Raw genomic sequence first — 22,352 nt, 5'->3', positions numbered from 1 at the left:
CGGAATATTATCGCTTTTTTACGAGAAAAATGGCTTAAAAATTGAGTTTAAACAGCGGTTGACATGCTTCGAAGTACTGTAATGGAATATTTAGAATTTTTTTGTCACGAAATGCGTCGTGCTCGTCACCCTTCTTTACCATTCGGATAGTGTCTTGAACGCATGAACAAAACGCCGCTGTTTGGATATAACTATGGATTATTTGGGACCAAACCAACATTTGTTATTGAAGTAGAAGTCCTGGGAGTGCATTCTGACGAAGAACAGCAAAGGTAATAACATTTTTCTTATAGTAAATCTGACTTTGGTGAGTGCTAAACTTGCTGGGTGTCTAAATAGCTAGCCGTGATGGCTGGGCTATCTACTGAGAATATTGCAAAATGTGCTTTCACCGAAAAGCTATTTTAAAATCGGACATAGCGAGTGCATAGAGGAGTTCTGTATCTATAATTTTTAAAATAATTGTTATGTTTTTTGTGAACGTTTATTGTGAGTAATTTAGTAAATTCACCGGAAGTTTGCGGGGGGTATGCTAGTTCTGAACGTCACATGCTAATGTAAAAAGCTGGTTTTTGATATAAATATGAACTTGATTGAACAAAACATGCATGTATTGTATAACATAATGTCCTAGGGGTGTCATCTGATGAAGATCATCAAAGGTTAGTGCTGCATTTAGCTGTGGTTTGGATTTATGTGACATTATATGCTAGCTTGAAAAAGGGGTGTCTGATTATTTCTGGCTGGGTACTCTGCTGACATAATCTAATGTTTTGCTTTCGTTGTAAAGCCTTTTTGAAATCGGACAGTGTGGTTAGATAAAGGAGAGTCTTGTCTTTAAAATGGTTTAAAATAGTCATATGTTTGAAAAATTGAAGTTTTTGTATTTTTGAGGAAATTGTAATTCGTGCCACGCCCATCATTGGCTAATGGAGCAGGTGTTGTGCTAGCGGAACGTCTAGATGTAAGAGGTTTTAATAAGGGGGGATTTTCTCAATTCAAATGACCCCCTGCAACTGGACAAGGACATTTTAGAAGATATGTACATGTTTGGCCGAATCGAGGACGAAGATTGTATCACCGATACCAGGTTAGTTGAAAAATCTATGGCATCGTTTTGTTTAGGCAAACCTGTAGCACCCAATAATGGATAAAAAAAATCTTTGGTTATATCACATTATCTGGTTTACAATCTGTAGCTAAGACATATGTAATAACCATGTCAAGTCACTATGTAGTGTTACTATACAGTTCAATAGATAAACAGATCTGGGAAATTGAGGAGACACTGGTTAAAGACTTGTTAAAGGCAGACTTGGCTCTTTTGGTTGATGGCAGCCATCCTCACTCTGCAGGTAATACCCCTTACACACCTCTCTCATCTTGAGCCTGTTTTCTATGTTGAAACTTGAAATATGGGGCATCTCCCACCCCAGGTATAGGACCTCAACCTTCTCCTGGATGACTCCATACACACATGAGATCACTGAACACATGCATCTCTATATATTCACACACATAAATACATGTGCACGTAAACACGCGCACACCTTTTGCAATTCATGAATCAGTGGAGTATTAGAGCATTTTGACCTGATTTCCTGGGTCTCACTTTGCCAATGATGAATCTATGCTACAATAATGTGATAAAACAGCAAAATAACTGCATTATTATCGATAACGAGGTGAGATACGTAAGATGACGTATATGGACCAGACTAGTCCCCTGTGTTTCAGTGGGCCCGTAAAGATCATATAATATAGCAAGCCTATGATAACCTTATAATACCTTTATGTTTGCTATATGAATACTGTATATTAACTGAGTATGGGCTGATTTGGGTGTATGTGGAGGTGAGAGATGCTAGACAGAACGTGTGGACCAGACTAGCCCCTGTGTGTCATTGTACCTGTGATGAATCTATAATAAAGCTTATGATAAAAAATCCAGTATAGTAACAGTACAGTGACTACATTAATACTGACTATGGGCTGATTTAGGTGTGGGTGGAGGTGAGAGTGTTAGATTAGCCCCCTATGTGTCACTGTGCCGTGATGAATCTGCAATCAGCATGCTTAATTGGCTGAGTCATGGTCGGGTTGTGTTTAAATACCCATGAGTCCTCTGGAATAATGAAGGAACACTGGTTCTTGTCCCATCCAGCTTTGCTGCTTTGCTATATGTTTATTTATTTATTTTTCTCTCTCATTCAGTTAATCAGAGAACCAGAACTAAATGAGTTGCATTTTGTGTGTGTGCGAAGGTTTCTGTTTCGATTAGACTTGGGCTGAAATGTTAGACTTCAAGGAAAGTTTTGGTTTGCTTGCAAATGAAATGGGTACAGGCAAGTTAGCAGTGCAAACTGTATGAATATAAACCATACACTTATTTGAACCATTTCAATAATGGTGAGATACAGAGAGAAACTGCATTAAAGGTCCAATGCAGCCGTTTTTATCTCAATATCAAATCATTTCTAGGTAATATTATAGTAAATTCCTGTGAATGTTTTTGATTAAAATGGTTGACAAGAAACAAAAACAGCTTCTTAGCAAAGAGCAATTTCTCAAGCAAGAATTTTGTTAGTGCGTTTGGGAGGGGTTTGATTGGGGAGGGTAAAATGGAAAACTAGCTGTTATTGGCAGAGAGGTTTGGAACTCTCTTTCTAATTGGTATATTAAGTAAGTTACCGCCTCGGGATGTTACCATCCCACCAAAACAGGCAGAAATTTCAGGCAGGCTTTTCAAACAGCTTTTACACTGAAATGAAATTGTCATCATTTTTAGATTTTCACAGTATTATTCCAACCTCATGGTGTGAAAATACATATAACACACAGGCAAATTTGGTTTTTGAATGCACTGGACCTTTAATAAACCTTGACAGGCAGATCGGTTTTAAGTACTCATGTCAAAAGCAGCAGGTTGAGGAGTAATACTGTATATTCACATAAATGAAGAACATTACATGAATTGGCATTTGACATTTGAAGATAGTACACTCTTAGAAAGAAAAGGTTATATCTACAACCTAAATGGGTTGTTTGCCTGTCCCCATAGGATAACCCTGAGAATCCTTTTTAGTTCCAGGTAGAACCCTTTTGAGGTCCATGTAGAACCCTTTCCACTAAGGGTACTACATGGAACCCAAAAGTGTTCTAGATTGAACAAAAAAGAGTTCTCCTATGGGGACAGCCGAAGAACCCTTTTGGAAACCTTTTTTCTAAGAGTGTACATTTCCCTCAGTATGCTATGTGTTGGTGACATACAGTCCCTTCAGAAAGTATTCATACCCCTTTAAAAATATATATTTAAAATAATATATACAGTACCAGTCAAAGGTTTGGACACACCTACTCATTCCAGGGTTTAGCTTTATTTTGACTATTTTATACATTGTAGAATAATAGTGAAAACATCAAAATTATAAAATAACACATATGGAATCACGTAGTAACCAAAAAAGTGTTAAAAATATATATTATTATAACGTTTCAGGTAAGACCCAAATGCCTTCTGTGTTGAAGTAACAATGTTTATTACAGCAACAGGGGCAGACAAATGACAGATCAAGGCAGGCAGGGGTCGATAATCCAGAGTGATGGGGCAAAGGTACAGGACGGCAGGCAGGCTCAGGGTCAGGAGCAGGCAGAGTGGTCAGGCAGGCGGGCTCAGAGTCCGGACAGGCAAGGGTCAAAACCAGGAGGGCGAGAAAAGAGAGAATGGGGAAAAGCAGGAGCTGAGAAAAATGCTGGTTGTCTTGACAAACAAGACGAACTGGCAACAGACAAACAGAGAACACGTATAAATACACAGGGGATAACGCGGAAGATGGGCGACACCTGGAGGGGGGTGGAGACAAACACAAGGCCAGGTGAAACAGATGAGGGCATGACAATTATTTAGATTAGAGATTCTTCAAATTAGCCACCCTTTGCCTTGATGACAGCTTTGCACACTCTTGGCCTTCTCTCAACCAGCTTCATGAGGTAGTCACCTGGAAGATAGCCCTATTTGGTAAAAGAACAAGTCCATTTTATTGCAAGAACAGCTCAAATAAGCAAAGAGAGAAATGACAGTCCATCATTACTTTATTTTGATTACTTTATGACATGAAGGTCAATCAATCTGGAAAATTTCAAGAACTTTGAAAGTTTCTTCAAGTGCAGTAGCAAAAACCGCTATGATGAAACTGGCTCTCATGAGGACCGCCACAGGAAATGAAGACCCAGAGTTACCTCTGATACAGAGAATTAACGTTACAGGCCAAATAAATGCTTCACAGACTTCAAGTCACAGACATATGTCAACATCAACTGTTCAGAGGAGACTGCGTGAATCAGGCCTTCATTGTCGAATTGCTGCAAAGAAACCACTACTAACGGACTCCAATAATAAGAAGAGACTTGCTTTTGCCAAGAAACACGAGAAATGGACATTAAACTGGTGGAAATCTGTCCTTTGGTCTGATGAGTCCAAATTTTAGATATTTGGTCTTTGTGAGATGCAGAGTAGTGAACGGATGATCTCCGCATGTGTAGTTCCCACCGTGAAGCATGGAGGAGGAGGTGTGATGGTGTGGGGATGCTTTGCTGGTGACACTTGGTCATTAATTTAGAATTCAAGGCACACTTAACCATCATGGCTACCACAGCATTCTGCATTGATATGCCATCCCAGCTGGCTTGTGCTTAGTGGGACTATAATTTGTTTTTCAACAGGACAATGACCCATCACACCTCCAGGCTTTGTAAGGGCTATTTGACCAAGAAGGAAAGTGAGTAGGAGAGTGCTGGATCAGATGACCTGGCCTCCACAATCACCCAACCTCAACCCAACGGAGATGTTTGGGATGAGTTGGACCGCAGAGTGAAGGAAAAGCAACCAACAATTGCTCAGCATATGTGGTAACTCCTTCAAGACTGTTGGAAAAGCATTCCAAGTGAAGCTGGTTGAGAGAATACCAAGAGTGTGCAAAGCTGTCATGAAGGCAAAGGGTGGCAATTTGAAGAATCTAAAATCAAATATATATTTTGATTTGTGTAACACTTTTTTAGTTACTACATTATTCCATATGTGTTATTTCACAGTGTTGATGTCTTCACTATTATTCTACAATGTAGAAAATAGTAAAAAATAAAGAAAAACCCTTGACCGAGTTGGTGGGTCCAAACTTTTGAATGGTAGTATACATTTACAACATCAAAAGATATATGGGGATATAATATAATATAATAATTGTCCAATGCCTCGCAAAGAAGGGCAGCTAGATGGGTGGGGGAAAAACAGACACTAAATAGCCCTTTGAGCATGGTGAAGTTATCAATTACACTTTGGATGGTGTATCAATACACCCAGTCACTACAAAGATACAGACATCCTCCCAGTTGCTGGAGAGGAAGGAAACTGCTCAGGGGTTTCACCATGAGACGAATGGTGATTTTAAAACAATTACAGAGTTTGGCTGTGATAGGAGAAAACAGGATGGATCAACAACATCGTAGTTACTCCACAATACTTACCTAAATGACAGAGTGAAAAGAATGAAGCCTGTACAGATAACACATATTTCAAAACATGCATTGCGTTTGCAATAAGGCACTGAAGTAAGACTGCAAAAAATGTGGCAAACAAATACAATTTTGGTCCTGAAACAGAGCGCTATGTTTGGGGCAAATCCAACACAACACATCACTGAGTACCAGTCTTCATATTTTCAAAAATGGTGGTGGCTGTATCATGTTATGGGTATGCTTGTCATCGCCAAAGACTAGGTCATTTTTTAAATAAAAATAAAGGAATAGAGATAAGCACAGGCAAAATCCTATAGAAAAACCTTGTTCAGTCTGCTTTTCAACACACACTGGGTGTCACGACTTCCGCCGAAGTCGGTTCCTCTCCTTGTTCATGCGGCGTTCAGCGATTGACGTCACCGGTCTTCTAGCCATCGCCGATCCACCTTTCATTTTCCATTTGTTTTGTCTTGTGGTCCCACACACTTGGTTTACATTCCCTCATTACTTGTCGTGTATATAACCCTCTGTTCCCCCCATGTCTGTGTGTGGAATTGTTTGTTGTAAAGTGTATGTGCACTTCTGACTGGTTCGTGACGGGTTATTTGTACCCATATTTTCTTGTTCTGGGTGCCGTTGGTTTTGCATATTAAACTGCTCCGGTTATTACCCAGTTCTGATCTCCTGCGCCTGACTTCTCTGCAGCCAGTCACGCACCTCTTACACTGGGAGACAAATACACCTTTCAGCAGGACAATAACCTAAAACACAAGGCCAAATATACGCTGGAGTTGCTTACCAAGACAACATTGAATGTTCCCTGAGTGGCCTAGTTACCGTTTCGACTTAAATCGCCTTGAAAATCTATGGCAAGACTTGAAAATGGCTGTCTAGCTATGCTCACTTGGGACTCCCAAGTGGCGCAGTAGTCTAGACTCCGCAGCTCAGTGCTAGAGGTGTCACTACCGACAACCTGGTTTGAATCCAGACTATCACAACCAGCTGTGATTGGGAGTCCCAAAGGGTGGTGCACAATTGGCCCAGCGTCGTCTGAGTTTGGCTGGTGTAGTCTGTCATTGTAAATAAGAATTTGTTCTTAACTAACTTGCCTAGTTAAATATAAAATCAATTACCAGCTTGAAGAATAATGGACAAATATTATACAATCCAGGTATGCAAAGCTCTTAAAGACTTACCCCAAGCCAACTCCCCCTTTGGCCACCTTTCCTTCCAGTTCTCTGCTGCCAATGACTGGAACGAATTGCAAAAATCACTGAAGCTGGAGTCTTATATCTCCCTCACTAACTTTAAGCATCAGCTGCCAGAGCAGCTTACAGATCATTGCACCTGTACACAGCTCATCTGTAAATAGCCCACTCAACTACCTCATCCCCATATTGTTATTTTTTTTCTTCTCTTTTGCACCCCAGTATCTCAACTTGCACATTCATCTTCTGCACATCTATCACTCCAGTGTTTAATTGCTAAATGGTAATTATTTCGCCACTATGGCCTATTTATCGCCTTACCTCTCTAATCTTACTACATTTGCACACACTTGTCGTGTCTTTGGCATCATTAAAGTGAAGACTGTTAGTTTATCAAATCAATTCTCTGTAATTATTATTATGTGATTAACTAATCAGGTAAATGTAATTAACTAGGAAGTTGGGGCACCAAGGAAAATATTCAGATTACAAAGTCATAATTTTCCTAATATAACTTTCAGATATTTTAATATCTGATTAATTAGTCTTCTAATTAATGAGTTATTCTTTACCTCACGTTAGTCTCATTCCAAACGTCGTAAATTGTTGGTTATCTGCACGAACCCAGTCTTCACTATGAGTCATCCATACATCAATTGTCTCAATCATTTATTTATTAGCTAACTAAATAATCAGAGAAATGCACACACAAACAAACAAACAAAGTAGATATGGTTACAAAGAAATGATAGGGGATGTACCCTAGTGGGCTAAACCGGCATGGCGGCTTGTTAGACAGAGGGACTGATAAGGGCGCGAAAGACAAAAGAGGCACTACACAGTTGATAATTATAACAATTGAAATGCTACTCCTTTGCACATGAACGCTCACTCATTCGGGAATAATTGCAATCAATATATATATTTACGCTCAGTGTGTCGTCGTGATCTCTGTTGGAAAGTCTGTTTCTGTTGGAGAGTTTGTCCACCCTCTCTCTCCCGAGGTTAGAATGGATAGTTCCGAGTTTCGGTGGTTGTCTGTCCTCGTGTTCACGGGCACTTCATTTCTAGCTGCAGACTGGTAATTAGTATCAAAGATTTTCTCTTATTCTGTCGGTATCGATAGTCTCAGAGTTTCAACAACCATTACAACCTTAGCTTATACTCAGGTTTATGGTCTCTACTCAAACCTTAGCCCTCTCGATAATCGAGATAAGCTGGTCTGAAGGGAATTCCTCCCGGTGGGGGTTATATTCGTAACAGTAGAAAGGGGCGGTCCCATGACGCCAGATCAATGTCTGTGCTCATGGGGCGGGCCTATGATTTAGTTAAAATCACATTACATAATTCCACAAATATTTTCATTTTTACTCATTCATTTTATACAACAATTAGATGCAAGCCTTACAACTGAGACTCTTGTATAAACAGAGTTATGGTAATGTGGCTGTATTGTCTTTCCTGAGGTCACCAAATTGTACAAAACGGACCCGTTTGTATCTGGCTACTTCACCGACCGTTTATACCTTCTCCAGAACATGGATATTGTTCAGTTCTCAAGTTCTGTGATGTGGAAGAAGTTCCTTTGTTCTCTCTATGAAAACTCACTCTCTCTTATACTCTGGCCATGAGGAGAGAACTCCTCTAGGAATTTATGACCTGCCTAACAGAGCCTGTTGGTAGGGGGAAGACAGAGAGGTGGTGAGAGAGAGAAGGGGATGGTGCAGAGAGAGGGGGATGGTACTTGCTATCCCCAAGGAGGGCAACGTCATGACACACTGTATATAGATTTTTCTATTGTGTTATTGACTGTACTGTACGTTTGTTTATCCCTTGTGTAACTGTGTCGTTGTTTTTGTCGCAGTGCTTTGCTTTATCTTGGCCAGGTTGCTGTTGTAAATGAGAACTTGTTCTCAACTGGCCTACCTGGTTAAATAAAGGTGAAATAAAAAATAAAATAAAAATCACAGCTGTAATCTCTGGCAAAGGTCACATAACATTTTAATCCCACTTTGTAACATACAATTTGTAATAAGTCAAGGGTTGTGAATACTTTCTGAAGGCATTGTACGCAAAGAATGTATATCTCAACACCAGACCATTGCAAAATGTTTCATCTTCAATTGAAATGAATTTGTTTCCCACCCACTCATTTGTTCTTTCTGTTTCTCTTATGTACTTGACACTTTAAATCAGTAAATATATAGAGACAAAAACAGACCCTTAGTCAAAGACGATATCAATCATATTTCCACTCTTAGATGATTGTAAAAGTCTTACTAATAACCATAAGACAAAATGACTGGCTTTTTATATCCTTACAAACACTCCATGTTTAATAGAAGGCCGTTTTTTTCCTTTGAGAGAGGAGAATGGTGCTGTTTGTTTCCCACTGAGAGATTGATGATGCATCAAAATAATAAGTGCACTTTAAAGTTTTAAAGGCAAGATAAAAAATACAAGCGCCAACGCCTGTCTGAAACGGATCAATTACCCCAAACTGATATTGGAATGGAAATGCACAAGAATGGCTGGTTTTAGAGATAATTGTTCAGTTATTTCTCTCTCTCCTTCTCTCTGTCTGTGTCCCTGCCTCCCTCTACCTCTCTCTCTGTCTATCCCTTTATCTCTGCCTCCCCCACTCACGTAAACACTCTCATTCTCTCTCCCTCTCTGAAACGCACCGTTCAACAGTTATCCGCCTATCCGCAGCAGCAGCATTAGCAATTCTAATAGCAGTGTTCTTATTTGATCCTTTCAGAGTGATTAAAGTGGATTTTACTGAAAGGAGGAGAGGAAGTCAGTAAGGACATAGGATTATGATAGGAGAGAGAGTATGGTGATACTACTATCTCTACTGCAACAGGTACAGCTTAAATAATGGATCACCTGCAGCTTATGAATGTGCTGTACATTTGTAACGTCTCATTCAGTACACTGGTAATCTTGCCCCCAGCCCTCTTTCTCTCTCGTGCTCTCTCTTGCCTTCTCTTTCTCATGCTCTCTCGCACTCTCTCTCTCTAGCGCACACTCTCTCTCGCACGTGTGCGCTCTCACTTTCTCCGTCTCTGTCTTGTGTGCTCGTGCTCTCGCTCTCTCACTCTCTCTAGCGCTCTCTCTCTCTCGCACTCAATTCAATTCAATTCAAGGGGCTTTATTGGCATGGGAAACATGTTAACATTGCCAAAGCAAGTGAAGTAGATAATATACAAAAGTGAAATAAACAATAAAAATGAACAGTAAACATTACACTTACAGAAGTTCCAAAAGAATAAAGACGTTACAAATGTCATATTATGTATATATACAGTGTTGTAACGATGAGCAAATGGTTAAAGCACAATAGGGAAAATAAATAAACATAAATATGGGTTGTATTTACAATGGTGTTTGTTCTTCACTGGTTGCCCTTGTCTTGTGGCAACAGGTCTCAAATCTTGCTGCTGTGATGGCAGACTGTGGTATTTCACCCAGTTGATATGGGAGTTCATCAAAATCGGGTTTGTTTTTCTAATTCTTTGTGGATCTGTGTAATCGGAGGGAAATATGTGTCTCTAATATGGTCAGGAGGTTGGGAAGTGCAGCTCAGTTTCCACCTCATTTTGTGGGTCTTCTCTTTAGAGCTAGGTCTGCCTACGGCGGCCTTTCTCAATAACAGGCCATCCCTGTGGCTCTGTTGGTAGAGCATGGTGTTTGCAACGCCAGCATGGTGTGTGCAACGCCAGGGTTGTGGGTTCGATTCCCACGGGGGGCCAGTACAAAAAAAAAAAGAAAATGCATTAAATTAAATGTATGCATTCACTACTGTAAGTTGCTCTGGATAAGAGCATCTGCTAAATGACTTAAATGTAAATGTAAAATGTAACAAGGCTATGCTCACTGAGTCTACGTAGTCAAAGCTTTCCTTAAGTTTGTGTCAGTCACAGTGGCCAGGTATTCTGCCACTGTGTACTCTCTGTTTAGGGTCAAATAGCATTCTAGTTTGCCCTGTTTTTTGTTTGTTAATTATTTCCAGAGTGTCAAGTAATTATCTTTGTATCTTTTATCATGATTTGGTTGGGTCTAATTGTGTTGCTGTCCTGGGGATCTGTGGGGTCTGATTGTCTTCGTGATCAGAGCCCCAGGACCAGCTTGCTTAGGGGACTCTTCTCCAGGTTCATCTCTCTGTAGGTGATGGCTTTGTTATGGAAGGTTTGGGAATCGCTTCCTTTTTGGTGGTTGTAGAATTTAACGTCTCTTTTCTGGATTTTGATAATTAGCGGGTATCGGCCTAATTCTGTTCTGCATGCATATTTGGTGTTTTATGTTGTACACTGAGGATATTTTTGCAGAATTCTGCATGCAGAGTCTCAATTTGGTGTTTGTCCCATTTTGTGAATTCTTGGTTGGTGAGCGGACCCCAGACCTCAAAACCATAAAGGGCCTGGTTCTATAACTGATTCAAGTATTTTTTGCCAGATCCTAATTGGTATTTCGAATTTTATGTTATTTTTGATGGCATAGAATGCCCTTTTTGCCTTGTCTCTCAGATTTTTCACAGCTTTGTGGAAGTTACCTGTGGCGCTGGTGTTTAGGCCAAGGTATGTATAGTTTTTTGTGTGTTCTAGGGTAACGGTGTCTAGATGGAATTTGTATTTGTAGTCCTGGCAACTGGACCTTTTTTGGAACACCATTATTTTGGTCTTAATGAGATTTACTGTCAGGGCCCAGGTCTGGCAGAATCTGTGCAGAAGATCTAGGCGCTGCTGTAGGCCCTCCTTGGTTGGTGACAGAAGCACCAGATCATCAGCAAACAGTAGACATTTGACTTCAGATTCTGGTAGGGTGAGGCCGGGTGCTGCAGACTGTTCTAGTGCCCTCGCCAATTCGTTGTTATATATGTTGAAGAGGGTGGGGCTTAAGCTGCATCCCTGTCTCACCCCAGGGCCCTGTGGGAAGAAATGTGTGTGTGTGTGTGTGTTTGCCTATTTTAACCGCACACTTGTTGTTTGTGTACATGGATTTTATAATGTCGTATGTTTTTCTCCCAACACCACTTTCCATCAATTTGTATAGCAGACCCTCATGCCAAATTGAGTCAAAGGCTTTTTTGAAATCAACAAAGCATGAGAAGACTTTGCCTTTGTTTTGGTTTGTTGTTTGTCAATTAGGGTGTGCAGGGTGAATACGTGGTCTGTCGTATGATCATTTGGTAAAAAGCCAATTTGACATTTGCTCAGTACATTGTTTTCGCTGAGGAAATGTACGAGTCTGCTGTTAATGTTAATGCAGAGGATTTCCCCAAGGTTGCTGTTGACGCATATCCCACGATAGTTATTGGGGTCAAATTTGTATCGACTTTTGTGGATTGGGGTGATCAGTCCTTGGTTCCAAATATTGGGGAAGATGCCAGAGCTAAGGATGATGTTAAAGAGTTTTAGTATAGCCAATTGGATTTTGTTGTCTGTATATTTTATAATTTCATTGAGGATACCATCAACACCACAGGTCTTTTTGGGTTAGAGGGTTTTTATTTTGTCCTGTAGTTCATTCAAAGTAATTGGAGAATCCAGTGGGTTCTGGTAGTCTGTAATAGTTGATTCTAAGATTTGTATTTGATCATGTATATGTTTTTGCTGTTTGTTCTTTGTTCTTTGTTATAGAGCCACAAAGATTGGAGAAGTGGTTAACCCATACATCTCCATTTTGGATAGATAATTCTTCGTGTTGTTGTTTGTTTAGTGTTTTCCAATTTTCCCAGAAGTGGTTAGTCTATGGATTCTTCAGCTGATTTCTGACATGCTGTTCCTTCTTTTTCCGTGGTTTATTTCTGTATTGTTTTAGTGATTCACCATAGTGAAGGTGTAGAGTCAGGTTTTCTGGGTCTCTGTTTTTGGTTGGACAAGTTTCTCAATTTGTTTCTTAGGTTTTTGCATTCTTCATCAACCATTTGTCATTGTTGTTCATTATCTTCGGTTTTCTGTATGACATTTTTTGATTTGATATGGAAGCTGAGACGTCAAATATACTGTTTAGGTTTTCTACTGCCAGGTTTACACCTTCACCATTACAGTGAAACATTTTGTCCAGGAAATTGTCAAAAAGGGATTGAATTTGTTGTTGCCCAATTGTTTTTTGGTAGATTTCCAGATTTACTCTCCTTCCATCTATAGCATTTCTTAATATTATTCAGCTCCTTTGGCTTTGATGCCTCGTGATTGAGCAAAGCTCTGTTCAAGTAGAGTGTGATTTTGCTGCGATCTGATAGGGGTGTCAGTAGACTGAGAGACTCTGGGTTGAGGTCATTGATAAAGTAGTCTACAGTACTACCGCCAAGAGATGAGCTATATGTGTACCTGCCATAGGAGTCTCCTCGAAGCCTGCCATTGACTATGTACATACCCAGTGTGCGACAGAGCTGCAGGAGTTGTGACTCATTTTTGTTGGTTATGTTGTCATAGTTGTGCCTAGAGGGGCATATGGGGGAGAGAATGCTGTCCCCTCCAGGTAGGTGTTTGTCCCCCTGTGTGCTGAGGGTGTCAGGTTCTTGTCCAGTTCTGGCATTTAGGTCGCCACAGACTAGTACATGTCCCTGGGCCTGGAAATTGTTGATCCCCCCCCTCTGAGATGGAGAAGCTGTCATCGTTAAAGTATGGGGATTCTATTGGGGGTATATAGATAGCACACCTGAGGACATCTTTCTCTGTTGAGATAATTTCCTTATTAATTTCTTGCCAGATGTAAAATGTTCCTGTTTTGACTAATTTAATAGAGTGGGTAAGGTCTGCTCTATACCAAATTAGCACACCCCCTGAGTCTCTTCCCTGTTTCACAACGAGTAGTTTGGTGGATGGGACTACCACCTCTCTGTAGCCTAGAGGGCAACCAGTGAGTCAGTCTCCTTTACACCGTGTTTCTTGTAGGATGGATATTTCCAATTTCTTTGAAGTCTGGGTTCCTGCTCTTTAGGTCAAAGGCAGATGACCTCAGACCTTGTATATTCCAGGATGAGACTGTAAAAGCGTAATCAGAAATCAGAGAAATCAGCCAAAACCTCAGAAACAAAATTGTAGACCTCCACAAGTCTGGTTCATCCTTGGGAGCAATTTCCAAACACCTGAAGGTACCACGTTCATCTGTACAAACAAAAGTACGCAAGTATAAACACCATGGGACCACGCAGCTGTGATACTGCTCAGGAAGGAGATGCATTCTGTCTCCTAGAGATGAACGTACTTTGGTGCAAAAAATGCAAATCAATCCCAGAACAACAGCAAAGGACCTTGTGAAGATGCTGGAGGAAACAGGTACAAAAGTATCTATATCCACAGTTAAACAAGTCCTATATCGACATAACCTGAATGTCCGCTCAGCAAGGAAGAAGCCACTGCTCCAAAACGGATATAAAAAAGCCAGACTACGGTTTGCAACTGCACATGGGGACAAAGATCGTACTTTCTGGAGAGATATCCTCTGGTATGATTAAACAAAAATAGAACTGTTTGGCCATAATCCCCATCGTTATGTTTGGAGGAAAAAGGGGGAGGGCTTGCAAGCCGAAGAACACCATCCCAACCGTGAAGCACGGGAGTGGCAGCATCATGTTGTGGGGGTACTATGCTGCAGGAGGGACTGGTGCACTTCACAAAATAGTTGGCATCATGAGGAAGGAATATAATGTGGATATATTGAAGCAATATCTCAAGACATCAGTCAGGAAGTTCATTTGGCTAAGGTGTATGTAAACATCTGTCTTCAACTGTATATGATTGCCATAGTCTGAGGGACATCCCATGAACATTAATTTGCTGAAGTATTTACATTGTATATAACTTACTAATAATACATAGTGGAACCGTCATCCATGTACACATTGTTGTTTATTTATTAGACATTCTTCATTTTTGTTTTTTTAATAATTAGATTTTTATATAATTAAATGTTTTGACCGAAGATTACCCAATACAACTGCAGTAGTGTTGTACCTGGGAGTTGGGAGTATTTCTCACAGTAGAGGAAAAGGTGCATCTCTGTCTCTACCTCCCCTGTCGTGCAGTGACCACATAGACGCTCCTCTTTGCGTAGCCATGTCTTTTTGTGATTCCCTTTTTCTATAGCCAATTGGTGGTCGCTGAGCCTGTTTTAGTTGGGATCTGTCTCTGTTTTGTATCTCTGACAGTAGAGATATTCTTCCAATTTGTATTCTCTTTTGAGGGCCAAGTAGCAATTTAGTTTATTGTGTGTTTTTCTTTTCCCAATTTGTCAAATAGGAGATTTTCATTTCTCTAACAATTTGATTGATTTCTCTGTATGTTTGAATAATAGGGTTGTTTGGTGTTTTTAACAGTTGACGAAGGGGACTCTTTTCACAGTTCAGCTCTTTGGTTTCCAGTGTTTTCAATTCTAAGGATGTTTTGGGGTTTAATTTCAAATGATGCCAAAATCTTTATATTTACAATTAAAGGGAATCTTCCGAATTCCACTCTGTATGCATTATTTGGTACTTTCTTTTGGATATTTAGGACAATTCTGCAGAATTCTGTATGTAGATTTTCTATTGAGTTTTTCTCCCAATGCTTATAATCGTAATTATAGGTTGGACCCCAAACCTCGCTTCCATATAGTGCAATTAGTAAAATTACACTATTAAATATTTTGCACCAGATTTGGATAGGAGTATTTCATTTTTAGAATTGTATTTTTATGGAGTAAAATGCTTTGCAGGCTTTTTCTTGTAGTGCATTCTCTGCCAGACCAAATCCAACAGAGGCACTGGTTTTTATTCCCATGCTATTTTCTAATTTGAAGGAGTGTCTGCTGCTCTGATTCCTGGCCTTTTTCTGGAAAATCACAACTTTGGTTTTCTGAAAGTTGATGTTGTATTCCCAAAGAATGTTAAGTAGTTCCTGTAGACCTTGCTCTGTTGGTGACAGTAGGACAAGGTAATCTCCTCTCTCTGTGGCTCTCGCACTCGGTGGCGCTCCATCTCTCTGTAGCTCTCTCTCTCTCTGTGGCTCTTGCTCTGTGGCTCTCGCACTCGGTGGCGCTCCATCTCTCTGTGGCTCTCTCTCTGTCTCTCAGAGCAGAGGAGGTGGGGGGGCTGCTGCGGTCCATAGCCTGTGTGTCTACTACAGTCCAGACAGGGGTCTGCGTCCAGAGCTTGGATCTCGGTAGGGGTCTTGTCACACACACACACACACACACACACACACACACACACACACACACACACACACACACACACAGCTGTTTAAGGCCCAGCAGATGTTTAGTTCTGTTGTGTTTTCTCACTCTGAGCTGGACTGGAAGATTCCATTTCCAGCCTACATTGCGGTGGGTAGAGAAAAAAATTGTCTTGGCAGAGATAGATGAGAGGGCTGTGGTTGGCTGCACCCCGGCTGTTTCACAAATGTAATACGGAGACAAAAAGAGAAATGTTCCCTGTTTCCCTCGTTACGGTCTCAGTGATTTTCCAAAGTGGTAGAGTAAGCGAATGTTGGAGGATCTGTACTAAGGACATTCTGAATCAGATAATTCTACTTATGATTTCTGGAGAATAGATTTTTGCCAGTGCAGTATTTTCAAAGTGTATGTGTGACTCACTTCACATGTTCTCTCTGAGACACACTGCTGTGATTGGCTTCACATCACCCACTCACACTGGTCTCTCTCACTATTTGTTTCTCCTTCCTCGTTGCTCACTCGCTCTCGGACTCACATTTCTAATCTCTCTTTCTTTCTCTCTCTCCATTCTCATACACATTTTCTTTCACATGTAATCAAACAATCCTCCTCTCTCTCCCTCTCTGTCTCTGCCCCTGCTCCCACGCCATGTTATCTGCAGTTTGGCAGTGCTTGCCAAGGTGACTGGAACATGGTTTATGTGGAGGAGTCATTGACAGACACACAGTGTGGTGGCACGGCTAGCCTGGCACCACACTAAGAGTCAGGGTGGCACAGAGTGGCACAGACCAGTAACCACACACCAACGCCCTCCTGATAGGATCCAGCTACAGCTTACAGACAGAGGGGCACACTGGAGGGGGTTCACACCTGGCAAGGAATTACTGTCTTTGATATTAAAATGGACACACCTGTACCATGGAACATAACCGACAATTTGCAATTCATGAGTTCAGTTTCCATTCATCTCTAGCAAAGCTTGCACAATGTATTGATGTATAATTTGCTTTGCTTGGTCTATTAGATTGGATGAATATAGTTAATAAACGGCCAGAGGTGTTGGAGGTATAGTTGATTGCAGCACATAGTCTAAAGGGTTCTTCTGGACCTCATGAAATATTGATTGATATCCACTTCCTTCCTGGTCAGCAACACCCAATCAGCAGTCCTCTGCACTGTACTGTGTCCTCATCTTACCGCCACACATTTCCGAGACCAGCTGACTCCCATCCATTATTAATGACCAGAGTCTCAGTGAAAAACACCCCCCAAAGTATCCATTTACACCCATTTCCAAATATATCTAAAAACAGGATGTCGGAAGCAAATTGGATAAATAATTTTGATTAAGAAGAGGTGTTTTTTTTGCAGAGAAACAAGCTAAACGTTTAGCGCTGTGCAGTACAACAAAGCTAACACTGAATTGTTGTTGTGAACATATGTTTTCAGCAGACGCTCTCAGATTGTCAAAGCGATATGAGACCAACACCTTCTATGTTTCAAGTTGGGTGAAACAAGACACACTCTTCCAATACCCACAGCATACTACGTAGAATGAAGTGCCTTCAGAAGGTATTCATACTCCTTGACTTATAAAATGTTTTGTTGTGTTATAGCCCGACTTCAAAACCAATTAGATGTTTTTCTCACCCTTCTACACACAATGCCCCATAATTACAAAGTGAAAACATGCTTGTAGACATTTTAGCAAATGTATTGATAATGAAATACAGAAATATCGAATTTACTTAAGGATACACACCCTGAGTCAATACTTTGTAGAAGCACCTTTGGCAGTGATTACAGTTATGAGTCTTTCTTGGTACATCTCTAAGAGCTTTTGTTGATCATTGCTAAATAACCATTTTCAGGTTTTTCCATATATTTATTTTAAGTAGATTTAAGTCAAAACTGTAACTCAGCCACTCAGGAACATTCACTGTCTTCTTGGTAAGCAACTGTAGTGTAGTTTTGGCCAAGTGTTTTAGGTTATTGTCCTGTTGATAGGTTAACTAATATCCCAGTGTATTGAGGAAAGCAGCCTGAGCCAGGTTATCCTTTAGGATTTTGCCTGTGTTTAGCTCCATTCTGTTTATTTTTTTACACTGAAAAACTCCCCAGTCCTTAACGATGACAAGCATACCTATAACATGATACAGCCACCACTATGCTTGAAAATATGGAGAGTGGTACTCAGTAATGTTTTGTATTTTATTTGCCCCAAACATAACACTTTGTATTCAGGACAGAAAGGTAATTGCATTGCCACATTTTTTTTGCAGTATTCATTTAGTGCCTTGTTGCAAACCGGATAATTTGTTTTATATATATTTTCTTCTGTACAGGCTTCCTTCTTTTCACTCTGTCATTTAGGTTAGTATTGTAGAGTAACTACAATGCTGTTTTCTCCTATCACGGCCATTAAACTCTAACTGTTTCGAAGTCACCATTGGCCTCCTGGTTAAATCCTTGAGCGGTTTCTTTCCTCTCCGGCAACTGAGTTAGGAAGGATGCCTGTATCTTTGTAGTGACAAGGTGTATTGATACACCATCCAAAGTGTAATCAATAACTTCACCATGCTCAAAGGGATGTTGAACATCTTCTTTTTTACCCATCTACCAAAAGGTGCCCTGGTCTTTGTGGTTGAATCTGTGTTTGAAATTCACTGCTCAACTAAGGGACCTTCCAGGTAATTGAATGTGTGGGGCATGTTAAACACTATTATTGTGTACAGAGTGAGTGCATGCAACATATTATGTGACTTGTTATGCAAATGTTTTAGGGTTGCTATTATTTAGGCTTGCTATATCAAAGGGGTTAAATACGTATTGACTCAAGACATTTCAGCTTCTCATTTGTAATTAATTTGCAAAATAAAAAAACAAACATAATTCCACTTTGACATTATGGGGTATTGTGTGTAGGTCAGTGACCAATAAATCTCAATTTAATCTATTTTAAATTAAATTAAAAAGTCAAATGGGAGTAAATACAATGTACATTCAGAAAGAATTTAAAACACAGATTCAACCACAAAGACCAGGGAAGTTTTCCAATGCCTCGCAAAGAAGAACACCTATTGGTAGATTTTTAAACCAGACATTGAATATCTCTTTGGGTGTGGTGAAGTTATGAATTACACTTTGGATGGTGTATCAATACACCCAGTCACTACAAGGATACAGGCGTCCTTCCTAACTCAGTTGCCGGAGAGGAAGGAAACCACTCAGGGATTTCACCATGAGTGCCAATGGTGACTCTAAAACAGTTAGAGTTTAATGATTGTGAAAGGAGAAAACTGAGGATGGAACAGCAACATTGTTGGTGCTCCACAACACTAACCTAATTGACAGAGTGAAAAGAAGGAAGTCTTTACAGAATAAAAATATTCCAAAACATGCATCCTGTTTGCAACAAGGCACTAAAGTAATACTGTAAAAAATGTGGCAAAGCAATTAACTTTTTTCCCTGAATAGAAAGTGTTATGTTTGGGAAAATTCCAATGCAACACATTACTGAGTACAACTCTCCATATTTTCAAGCATAGTAGTGGCTGCATCATGTTATGGGTATGCTTGTAATAGTTAAGGACTGGGGAGTTTTTCAGGATAAAAAAACAGAATAGAGCTAAGCACAGGCAAAATCCTAGAGGAAAACCTGGTTCTGTCTGCTTTCCACCAGACACTGGAAGATTAATTAACCTTTCTGCAGGACAATAATCCAAAACAAGGCCAAATCTACACTGGAGCTGTTTACCAAGATGACATTGAATGTTCCTGAGTGGCCTAATCACAGTTGTGATTTAAATCAGCTTGAAAATCTATGGCAATACTTGAAAATGGCTATCTAGCAATGATCAACAACCAACTTGACGGAGCTTGAAGAATTTTTAAAAATAATAAAAAAAGAATGTGCAAATATTATACAACCCAGGTGTGCAAAGCTCTTAGAGACTTACCCAGAAAAACAGCTGTAATCGCTGCCAAAGGTGAATCTAACATGTATTGACTCAGGGGTGTGAATAATTGCAAAAATTAGATATTTCTATATTTCATTTTCAATACATTTGTAAAAATATGTTTTCACTTTGTCATTATGATGTGTTATGTGTAGATGGGTGAGACAAAAAAAAACAATTTAATCCATTTTGAATTAAGGCTGTAACACAACAAAATGTAGAGTAAGGGGTATGAATAATTTCTGAAGGCACTGAATGACCTAGTATGGACTATAGCCAGAGAGACTATCCTTTTCCTCACCACTGTCTTCTCCTGTTGTTTCCAGGTACTAGCCTGACGATGATCCCCCGAGCACAGACCTTCCCCAGCTTCCTCTCTGAACAGACAGAAGAAGAGCAGTCCTCTCAGCACCAGGAAGAGGCACTTTCTCCCTCCAGTGGCTACGGCTCAAACTGCAACCAGGGGATGCTCCAATGACAAGCACTTACAGGACAAACCTGGACATTCCAACACTTTAGAAGGCTGTAGAAATATGTATAGGAACATGTATAATATGGCATTGTATGTTAATAAATTATGACGAGTGTTAATTGTAGAGCGGTACATATATATATATATTATTCTAGACTTTTTTGTACCTGTTGTGAGACAACATAGGCTAAAACAATTGCACCAAAAATATTTCTCTTGTAGTTTTCAAAAGGGAGACATACTGTACGTGTCATAGTGTTTGCGAGTACTTTGGGTCCTTTCACTGTAAAGTCCCTTGTTGGTTAGCCTTTTTTTCAAACTGCATATCATACATTCTGAAATGTCAAAAGTTTATGCAGATTGCAAAGCAATGCTGAAGGTCCAAAAAATTGGAACATGTTTTTCATCCCATAATTTTCCCCACACTGATGTTCTGACACCTGCTGGGTCCCATTCATTAGGGAAAACTCGTAACATTCTGAAATATTTGTGGGCTTTTTAGTTTACCTGCAACAAGCACCACGTCCCTCCATTCAAAATGGTTTGCCTGTTCACGAGTACAGGTCTGAGATAGACGCTGCAGGCAACATATTTAAAAATCTATACAAATGATCCCAACTTTCAAACTCATGAACAAAACCATACAATGAAAATATTAACAAATCTGACTAGCACCTATAGGCTACATCTAAGTCCAACTTGACTAGGACCTACAGTATAGACTATAGCCTATTTAAGGCTGACCCTTGTGAAAAAGCAGTTTATTTGGCTTCTGTTTGGAGCACTCAGACTGTGGCCATGCTTGGTCTAACTATTGATGTTTCCCAGACCTCTCGCCCTGTCCTCCAGCCACAGTACGAAGTGCCTTCTGACGCATGCAGACTGAAGAGTGTGACACTATTGTACCAGACACCCACAGGCTTAATCTCTGACCTGGGTCCGTGTCTGTCATTATTCTAGTAAATCTACGCCCTCAGCTCCTCTTAGGTGCAAGACATTCTGAAAATAGTCTTGTCCATTTAAACAAAAAAAGACTTGTCTGTCATTATCTGAGAAATGATAGTGTCCACAAATTCACAGATTGTAAGAACACAAAGTCAATATTCACAAGAAAAGACAATCAGTTTATTGAGGTATACGGATGAGCAAACCAGTCATTACACTGTTATCCTTTTGAGCTACTTCCTTTCTTTGTTGTGTGAATTATTTTGGTCAAAGTTTGAATATTTATTTTCATAGAGGTAGATATGTTTATATGGAATCCCAGAAACATCCAGGGCACAGTATAAAATAATATCATATGTTTAGATCTCACAGTTACACACAATTTGCTGTTTGTTTAATTACTGTATATTATAAGTGAATCAATTTAACCTGAACATGGGTTGGATTAAAAAAGAAAGTGCCCTTCTACAAAAGGTTCTCAGTATCTATCTGATACAATGATAACTGGGTGAAACTCACTACTGCACACCTGTGTTTAATGGAATTAATCCATCTCTACTATTTTACACAACTGTAAAGGGAGAAAGTAGTTCCATTTTGTTTGTGATGAGTGTTTATACAGTTGTTGTAGGGAGAGAAAGTAGTTGTAGTTTGTTTGGAGTATTTATACAACTGTGGTAATGAGAGAAAGTAGTACCAGGTAGTTCTGTGACATTCATTATTTGTTGTTTTCCACTTTCCATGTCTTTCTCACACTGTTTATGTCAGCCACATCTTGTTTGAATATAGTATAGAAATAGACAGTAGACGTTTTCTGTCTTCAGTGGTACTACATTACCAGTGGTGGGAAAAGTGCCCATTGTCATACTTGAGTAAAAGTAAAGATATCTTAATAGAACATTTCTCAAAAGTGAAAGTCACCCAGTAAAATTCTACTTTAGTAAAAGTCCAAAAGTATTTGGTTTCAAGAGTAAATGTAATTGCTAAAATTTACATAAGTATAAAAAGTAAAAATCATTTCAAGTTCCTTATATTAAGCAAACCAGACTGCATAATTTTCTTGTTTTTTAAATGTATGGATATCCAGGGGCA

At 39.8% G+C, this 22,352-nt stretch overlaps 1 protein-coding gene across 1 annotated transcript in view; it reads left to right on the top strand.

The window, feature by feature from the left end:
• Positions 1–21,347, top strand: part of dok6 (docking protein 6) — a 90,779-nt gene extending 69,432 nt beyond the window's left edge. The window contains exon 8 of the mRNA XM_029697711.1: positions 20,170–21,347. Coding sequence (XP_029553571.1) covers positions 20,170–20,321 — 152 coding nt within the window. The 3' untranslated portion in view covers positions 20,322–21,347. The remainder of the gene's footprint in view (positions 1–20,169) is intronic.
• Positions 21,348–22,352: the final 1,005 nt, after the last annotated feature.

The sequence above is a fragment of the Salmo trutta genome, chromosome 2 (genome assembly GCF_901001165.1).
Source record: "Salmo trutta chromosome 2, fSalTru1.1, whole genome shotgun sequence".
In the NCBI taxonomy this organism is placed as follows: Eukaryota; Metazoa; Chordata; class Actinopteri; order Salmoniformes; family Salmonidae; genus Salmo; species Salmo trutta.
This window is presented reverse-complemented; position numbering and strand designations above follow the sequence as displayed.